The sequence below is a fragment of the Filicampus tigris genome, chromosome 3, assembly GCF_054856515.1.
Source record: "Filicampus tigris isolate MCC_2025a chromosome 3, RoL_Ftig_1.0, whole genome shotgun sequence".
Lineage (NCBI taxonomy): Eukaryota > Metazoa > Chordata > Actinopteri > Syngnathiformes > Syngnathidae > Filicampus > Filicampus tigris.
The window spans coordinates 13,550,893-13,560,392 of NC_141219.1; the positions used below are offsets into that span (position 1 = coordinate 13,550,893).

The 9,500-nt window shown below is 40.2% G+C and overlaps 1 protein-coding gene across 3 annotated transcripts in view; it reads right to left on the minus strand.

Moving 5' to 3' along the window:
- Positions 1-4,889, minus strand: part of dna2 (DNA replication helicase/nuclease 2) — a 16,718-nt gene extending 11,829 nt beyond the window's left edge. For 2 of the 3 annotated variants that reach the window (XM_086024773.1, XM_086024771.1), the window contains exons 1-6: positions 4,824-4,889; positions 2,799-2,852; positions 1,662-2,331; positions 1,448-1,556; positions 626-775; positions 335-518 (exon numbers count right to left, since the gene is read on the minus strand). In XM_086024773.1, coding sequence (XP_085880899.1) covers positions 335-518; positions 626-775; positions 1,448-1,556; positions 1,662-2,331; positions 2,799-2,852; positions 4,824-4,865 — 1,209 coding nt within the window. In that variant the 5' untranslated portion in view covers positions 4,866-4,889. Of the gene's footprint in view, positions 1-334; positions 519-625; positions 776-1,447; positions 1,557-1,661; positions 2,332-2,798; positions 2,853-3,060; positions 3,344-4,823 lie in introns of those variants that run through there. The other variant, XM_086024772.1, reaches the window with a different exon arrangement.
- Between the last annotated feature and the right edge of the window lie 4,611 nt (positions 4,890-9,500).

The window sequence follows — 9,500 nt, forward strand, 5'->3', positions numbered from 1 at the left end:
CGGCCCACTGCATTTGTTCTAAGTCAAATTCAAGTCATAAAGAATGCTTGGTAATATTTGACAATTTAAAAAAACGTGGTCAAGATAAATTAATCCAAACAAATACTAAATAGTTGTCCTCACTTGTATTTCTCCAGCCATGTCCCTTTACTACAATATATTCCAAAAGTAGCTAGCTATTCATTAATATGATGCTAAATTCAAGAATAATCAAATGCAATTGGGAAATAATATTTGATATTATTAACAATGCTATACGCAATGCTATTAACAAAATTAGACTTACATGGTATCAAAATGAATCATTTTGCTTCCAAAGTGAAATAAAATTGACCTTAAACATCTCCCCGAGCACTGCTCGCCTCATGCAGCGGATGGAGCTGGAGATGCTGGTGCCTGAGACAAGACAGTCGGGAAGTAAAACCAGCAGGCCTTGTTCTTGGTCCACCACCCAGGATCCAGCATCAGCGCGGCCCTCCAGGTGGACCACATCGCCGCGACCAACAGGTGTCATCTCCCTGACAAAAAAAAAAAAAAAATTGTGGTGGTAGAATAATCACCATCATGTTGGAGGGATAAAGGAGACGTGAACGTTCAAGCGCCAGCATGGCAGAGGACGCCCTACCATCCGTCTTTCAGCAGACACGTCTCAGTGGGTTGCAGAGATCTGAAGTGCGTGATGGTCAGGACTTTTTGATCAAGCCTCTCCTCCACGTTTAAAACCCAGTAGCGGTTGTTTGGACCTCCACAGAGGATCACGTGATCTGGCAATTTACTGCAGAGAAAAACAAGATCACTGACAGACAGTCCACTGTAGTCTATTTATGCCAAGGAGCGGATAAAGTATGCTAATTTTAAACACAAACATTTTTTTATGTACAAAACATTAGTAAAATAAACTATTTACTATCTGTCTGTTTTAAAGAAATATGGCCCTTAAGCACAAAAAGTTAGATTGCGCCTGATCTATATGGATTTAAATTACAAGGGCATGGTGCCACCTAGTGACAATTTTTTGTTTGTGGTTGCAGGTTAAGCGCTCCATTTTGTGGTATTTAAGTTGCCAATGCATTGGTGCATTTTAAAGCAGACGCCGCTATTTGATGAAATACAGATTGTCTGGCAGTTCTCCTGTGAGGCCAGAATTCTGAAATAAATTGATCATAAAAACGTACAGTACCTTGGATGATTGTAAATGAGGAAAGCATATTCTGTGATTGAGTTTGCATGTAATGGTTACACTACATTGGGGAAACGTGACTTGCCGGCGAGATATGTCAAAACATATGCGATGACCGTCACAATGCGAGTACTGTGATAGAATGTAAAAAAAAAAATGAAAAATAAGACTTGAATCGAGAGAGAGAGAAAAACTGCCCAAATTTCACAGCGCGCTACATTTGAGGTGAACATGGCTGTCCGGAATACAGCGTAAACGTAGCATTACCAGGCTTTCTCCTTGTGGACGAGACATTCACTTGGCTCCATCTGCTCTGTGAACCAGCTCTCCTCCAGACCCTCTTCCATGGGAAATGCTGACGTGGTCCCAGTTTCACCTTATTCAGCAGACAATACAGTAAAGAGTATCTTATCGCATGTAAAACTTGACCAGCAACATTTTTTGCTCTAATCACACAATTATTTAAGTAGCAAGGGTGCACCTCCTGCTGGCTTCTCATTGGATGATTTCAGTTGGTGCTGAACCACATCTGAAGATTCCAAGGCTTTTTGGGGATCTTTTTCCACTGAGTCGACCTCTTCCTCTGCATGTGTCTGTGCTGCAGGTGTGTCAGCTTGCCCCTCAGGTGCGTGCACACAGACGACCTCACTTTTGCTTTCTGTTGTCTTTTGCTCAACTATGGCTGTAAAAACAGTCTCTCCCTCATGTTTGTGTTCTTTCTCTGGGCTGTCTTCCAATATGTAAGCAGTTCTTGCCCTCTTTGCATCATGGAGCTCTTCGGAAGGAATGAAGAGTCTTTTGAACGAGCCACAGCTCTCCTTTTCACCGTTTGACATTTCACGTAGACTTTTGGAGCGAGGACTTTGACAGACAGGGGACAAGTGGACAGTATTCCACACCATAGCCGTTTCTTTCCTGGGCTCAGGTATCAGCTCTTTCAGGCCTCGAGAGGGCGAAAGTAACATCTGACTACTTGGGGTCTCGGGAACCAGGAGGAGGTCTGGAGAGGAGGGAGGAAAGTTTTCAATATCCTCGAGGATGCTGCTCTTTAAGGGAGAGTACGCTTCAGTGGGGAGGACGCCTCCATTTTTGACTTGCAGGTCCGTCTTGCAGAGCACAGAACTTGTTCCTGGTGACTTAGGGGGCAAAGTCTGAAAGCAGTAAATTGATTTTATTACTGTTAAATACACAAACCAGTAAAAGTCCGTGCACAAATACGGAGAAGGAAAGGAACTACTCTGAATCCAAAGTACAGCACATCATGTGTCAAACACAATGGAGGCAGTGTTAGTGTAGGCTTACTGGTGTTTATCAAAGAAGTGACTCCTGATAGAAGAACAAGATGAAGGCATAGGACTCACATCCAGCCAAAATACAAACAGACATCCAGCCAAATACGCATGTCACCAGAAAGTGAATGAATTAATGGATGGACAAAGCCATTAAATCTTTAATTCAAACAAGTAAAAATTCTATTCACTCATATCTGCCAAATAAGTGAGACGGACACCCAAGGAGAAAAAAACAGCAACATTAAACTGCTACAGAAAACGTAAACTAATAACAAAGAGCATGCATTCGTGTTGACGTCTCAGTATAAAAAAACAGCTTTAGGCACCTTGTTTCCAGGAGTAAAGAAAGTAGAGATGTCTCTCTGTCCTCCTGGTGTGACCTGACAAAGCAAGAATTGAACTCTGTTTCAGGAAATCCAAAGTACATGTTTGTTTTCCACCACTCAGGCAGATTTAAACAACACGCATAAGACTGAATAGTAGCAGTAGCAGCCGTCCAGCACACGTCGCCTTTCTTTACAAAAACACGAATATAACAAGACGATTACAAGTGTGAAATTGATATTGACATAAGCAACGTCAACTCACCTTGGGAATCTTCACTTTGGTTCTTTTCATATTGGCCAAAGTAATCAAATTCGGGCTGGCTTCCAGTGGGCATGCGATAACGCAACGGCTACTTCCATGTTAAGGTAGCCAACATCGCTAATGTCTGCTGGCTGCACACAGCGCTGGTTAACGTTGTACTTTTACGAACGACGCAATTCAACAAAACTCAATCTTATCGACGGGATTGCGTTTGTATTATCCATATGTGTCATCTTGCAGTTTGCCTTGGCGCGCCATATAAAACAAGTTTCGCGCAACGGAAATGGCGTCATGTAAACTTCCGGTGACTATTTTTTAAAATAAAGGTTAAATGAATTGAATAAGTAAAATACATAAACATAATACTATACTTAATACATAATTAAAAATGTATATTACGTTTTTTTTGTTTTATTTTTCGCTATTAAATGTTACTTAAAAAACCGACTCCAAATTTTGGAACTATTTGGAGGTTTGAATCGGTTGACAACGATTGGAGGTTTGACTCGGTGGACAACGATTCAAACCTCCAAATAGTTCCAAAATTTAGGACATGCAGAGAGCTATTTTCCTCTTTCCCAAAAGTGACACACAGAGACAAACAAACATTACCACTCAATTTAGAGTATCCAATTAACTTGCCATACATATTTTTGGAATGTGGGAGGAAACTGGAGTAGCCAGAGAAAACCCACACAGGGATGAGGAGAACATTTTAACTTCACACAGGAAGGCCGGGGCCAGACTCGAACCCATGACCTCTGCACTGTGAGGCGGACATGCTAACCAGTCAACTACTGTGCTGCCCTTAAGCACCATTGTATATTCTAACGCCATATTTATTTATGTGCATTTCACCATTGTAATGTAGCCCACTACAAAAACAGGTTTAACACCTCTGCTTCAGCTGCATCATTACAATGGGCAAGCATTAACCTTTAATGCCACAAATGAACAAGACTTAATTTTACAAGTGTTATGTCACTTTTTATAGCACAAGGAACCATATTTGGAAGGTTAATTTGAACACCACAAGCAACATAAAGCATGTGATTTCTCACAGCCCATCTGCAAAAAAAAACCCAAACAAAACATTTTTTTTACGTCTTTACATTATTATCATTTTGTATATAAAACACCACTTTGTCCAGTTGACTGTCTGAATTTGCCACCGAGGTCAGCCACAAACTCAGAGAATGAATGGGAACAACAGAGGGGACAAACAGAAATGCAAGAGGGGAGGGAAAGTGAGAGGGAGGTAATTAGATTGAACCGGACTAATTACGTCAATTGATTTGGAGGTAGCAGCCGAAGAACTGAAGAACTAATTACCAAATGTTTTGATAAGCTCACTGAGATATTTGTGTAATGTGTCAGGGCTGGCACCTGTTGAAGTAGCTGCAGGGAATGATCGCTCCCTACAGTGCTCATGATCGTTGTGAAGCGTCAGTAAAAGTCACTGTGGTAAAGGTCAAACACAACTTCAATATGTCACGTGTTGCTAGCTGACCTTTTGCTCGAATTTATTTTCGCAAATAGCAAATAATGGAAATAATCAAGCCCAGAGCCAAGATGTCTCCTTCATGAAACCTTAATTAACACTACATGCAAAGATGAAAAAAGAAGATAAACGAGTTAGCCGTTGCTTTTATACCTCTATAATGTATTGATATATTTCAATTTATGGCAACATTTTCAGCACACAGCGCCAGTGACAGTGCTGTTGCGCAACATCGGTCATAATTTCACCCAGTTTATTGTACCTGTGTAGAAGAACAGCACAACGTGATCCTGTGTGCTCTCATACGCCCCCTTTGGTGAGGAAGAGTACTGGCTGACTCACCTCACACTATGTTACCTTCTTTTTTATGCCACCAGCAAAGCAAAAATAAATAACACAAAAATATGAACCTGCCTATGGAAAATTAGAGTGCATCAAGTTAAGTGGAATTCAGAATTATAAGAGGATAAAAGAAGTATAAAAATGAATGATCCACAGAAAAAAATATTCTCCTCATTACATGACAGTGTGCCAATTTGAAATCAAAATGTGAAATAGTGTTGGGGGCCAGAAGACTAACCGACAAGGACACGTGTGTGTGTGTGTGTGTGCGTATGTGTGTATAAAAGCACCGTGAGACACAAAGTCAGGGAGAGCATAGCTTGTGATTAACTACCTCATTATTTTTGACACAAAGTCTTGTGAAAAATTCATCATCATAAACCGAAGGTGACAAAGGGTATTGAAATGATTTTCTTTTGATGCCAAAACAACTCCATCATAATGACATTTAATATAAAAACTAATCCTGTAATACTGTCACAGGTAATATTGCTTGAGTGGGTTTGGGGCCTTTGACTTGGATAGTGACATTTCCATTTCATTTTGGAAGTTAAACTCATTTTAAAGCGGGAGTCAACCTAAACACTTTTTTTTTCTTCCAGAATATGTTCTATGCAAGCCCACTAGTTTAAACGCGGCATTCTGATTAATATTGCGTTTATGGAATATGAGAAACCCACCTGTTTTTAGCTAGCGCAGGCAACCAACAACCAATCATGGCTCAGCTTCAGAAGACAGGTGAGCCATGATTGCTTGTTATCTGAGCCCTGAGCAACTTCGATGTCATCTTCAGTCAACAGAAGTCACAAACGCAATATTAATCAGAACGCCGTATTTCAACTGCTTCCTCTTTAAAGTGGAAGTCAACCCAAACATATTTTTTTCAAAATTATGTTCCCAGCAGGCCCACTAGTTGAAACAAGGCATTCTGATAAATATTGCGTTTGTGGAATAAGTGTTGAACCACTCCTTTTTAGCCATCTCTGGGGGCGGCCATTTTGTCTTCTGTCGACTGAAAGTGACATCACAATTGCTCACAATGACCAATCACGGCTCAGATTCAGAAAACAGGTCAGCCTTGATTGCTCGTTGTGAGCAGTTGTAATGTCATTTTCAGTCGACAGAAGACAAAACGGCCACCCCGAGAGATGGCTAAAAACGAGTGGATTAACACTTATTCTACAAACGCAATATTTATCAGAATGCCCTGTTTCAACTAGTGGGCTTGCATAGAACATATCCTTGAGAAAAAAAATGTTTGCGTTGACTTCCCTTTTAAGCATTCTCTAAAAACAATTATTCAACTGATCGGTTAAATGACTTACTTTATAAAGGGAGTGCTTACTATAACCCCGCCCCTTCCATCCACAATATACAGTAAGTATATTTAAATCCTCCTGAGGCATATTTTTGGAGCATTTATGGTGCTTAATTTTTTTGTAAGGTCTTTATATACACAATAATACAAACACAAAATAACAATCCTTCTATGTGCGTACAGTGAAGAAATCTCACGTTTTCCAAAGTAACAAATTTATCATCTCACAAATAGTCATGCCAAAAGATGTACATTACAAAGCCAACATTTTCTGTAGGCATAAAATGCAGGATTACAGAGGATCACATTCAATAATTTTGTACGAAAAATAGGCTGCGCTGAAATACTTGCCGTTTTCATTGTTGTTATTTCAAATTTACATTGTCTCATCCAAAATAAAATAAGAGTTGGACCTAAATGAATATTAACTGCATAAAAAAAAAAAAGAAAGAAAAGAAAAAAGAAAAGAAAAATAGCAAGATTGTGAACCTGGCACCCGGGATGGATGTGGGTGTACTGTATGTGCAAATGGTTTGGCATTTTTTAAATTACAGTAATTTTCCAACAAATAAACTGAGATAACCATTCGTGAATCAAGCCCTTGAAATTGCAAATGCTTTAAACGCGGTGTTCTGTAATGAACAGAGCTGGGCACCACGTCGTCGATTAAATATGCCGGACGGAACGCGGTGGCGGTTAGGCGATGCCCAGCTCTGGTAATGAAATTGCCTCACAGCGCACGCGCGTGTGTTCTGCAGGCTGCGGACAGATCCGCGACTGTTGCATGAAGCAGCTGGAGCAGCGCATGACGGACTGTTCTATGCCTCCGTGTGGGGCCAAAGAATGGAGAAGTGATTGCCTGTTGATTGCTTTCAAGAGCTGACACGCTCAGCTGGTCTGAGGGTTTGTGACACGCACACAGTCGGGGGCTGTGATTGGTGGCCCCCGGATTCTTTCCTGGCATACTATAAATCGAAGGTGTGGGCTGACTTGTACTGTACGTGAAATTGAAATCCATGACTCAAAGAGCTTCCCGCCTACAACTCTCTCAGGAGAAAGGCCATCTTTTACAGAGTAGGGAAAACCTCCTCAGTCGGTGCTCAATGTATGGATACATAAAAGGAGAGAATTATTCAGACCTTTGCACAAATTGCTCCATTTCAAAAAATGATGTCTATGTACTGGGGGAATGCGTCATCCATTGGTGGGCAGCAACAACTATACTTTGTTGCAGAACTTAGCTCGAATTTTTCTTAGGTATATGCAAGCCTACTACTTGAATTGAGTCTATACTTATCTGTTGACTTTTTATTTGCACTTCCGACAAGTCGAAAACAAATATTTGTACATTCTACTGCATACTTCGTCAAAACAGACTGGTTACTTTTTCAACCTCTGTGGATGATGTCACGACATAACAAGACTGCTGTTGTGATCTTGACTCAGATCTTTGAGACTTTTAACCCTTTCATCACTACAGTGGACAGCTGTTTAAAAGTAGCTTTCGCCTGTATTAATTAATCTAAAAAATATATTTATATTTTAAATAGCATTAAATCATAATTAATGCATAACAGGGTTAAAAATATATTTTTTAATTTAATTAATATAGGCAAAAGCAACTTTTAAATAGCTGTCCACTGTAGTGACCACTATGCATGAAAGGGTTAAAGTGCAAAGTGCAAACCAGGGAGCAAGAACGACAGCAATGCAACAGATTTGGAGAAACGAGATTTTGTGCATGTATCCATGGCTTTATTTAAGAGATTTTTTCATGTTATTGGCTACAAGAGGGATTTGTAGTAAAAGTGCTGTCTTTTGCTAGCCCAGGGGTGGCCAACCATTCAAAGGCAAATGACATTTTCATCAGACAAACCTGCTGTAACAATCTCAAGAGCTCATCGTTTGGTTTTATCACGGCATTGATGTCACAGTATGATATTTAATGCAATATTGTGTGCAAGCTCAAACACCTTTGTGTCATCAGTTGGGTTAAAAATAACACAAATTGGGGTGGAAAATGGACCGATCCACTCATTGGGTCAATTTGACCCACCTTCTTGCGTTGCTTGTACAAAACAGCCCCATTTTTTGACAGCAGCTTCAAAAATTAACCGTCTGATCTGAAAAAACACCTTTTTTTTCAGTTGCTATTGTTAGCTTAATTAAGCACTTTCTGTTTGTCTGAACATGTTTTAATAGCCTTTAAAAGCCTCAGCCAACGCTAGGTAGCTATCAAATTGAGTCTTGTCTATAATTGACTTTGGCACGTGACGTGTCAGGTGTGCTGCCTCTTCTCCTTGAGCCAGATTGACGTACACAAACTGTCATAGAGTCAATCGCATCCAGCTCGCATTCAAGCACTCTTGCCTTCACCTGAGCCGTATTTTATATTCTTCTCAGACTTTCGGCACGTGGGTCCTCTGCTTTGTTCACCTCGTTTCTGAGCAGCACGTAATCTTGCAACCCTGTCCGGATTTCCCCTGCTGGAATCATCAAAGGATTCAATAAATATTCATCATGTATATCTATTGTCCTCCCATGTCTGCGCCTGTGCCCCGCTTCCTACATCAAACCGTAACACTGATGTACAGTGCAGAGTCTGTACTTGTTGGATCACTACTTTTACCATTCATTTTTTAGACAAGTATTATCATTATTTTGTTTTATCATAGTAGCTATTTTTGTGTATATGAAATACAAATTATTATTACTCATTGTTATGAAATACTACGAGTTACTTATCACTAAGACATTAAAAATATGGAGAAACGGTGGTGTGATTTTTGTTCGATTGATGGCCAGTGTTCAATCTGCAACAGCCAATCACGGCCTTATAAAGATATTTTATGGATGAATCGTTTTTCTTAAGTGACAAAACCGTTGTAGTGAGCGCCTCTATGGAGAGTAAAATGCCATCGCCATAAAATTAGTGATAGTTGGGTGATCATTCTAATATTTTCAGAGGTTGCCATCAGCATAAGTAGAGATGTCAACAAAAATGTGGGTGACTATTGATCGCAGTTTTCGGACTTCAGGTGACATTTGGTGGCCTACATGACATGTTTAGACTGTAGCGGCGCTCATAGTACGGCTAATTGAGGATCGACATATTATATTAGTGTCCGCAACTAAAGAGCAAATCGAACCCATTGCATAAAGAAACCACAGGAGCCAGCAAACTTTGGTTGTATAAATGAAGATTGATTTTCTTTTCCTTTTTTTTCTTTTAAGTTTGATTGCAGACACCCGTTGAACCGGGGCCGACTTCCGGTCGAC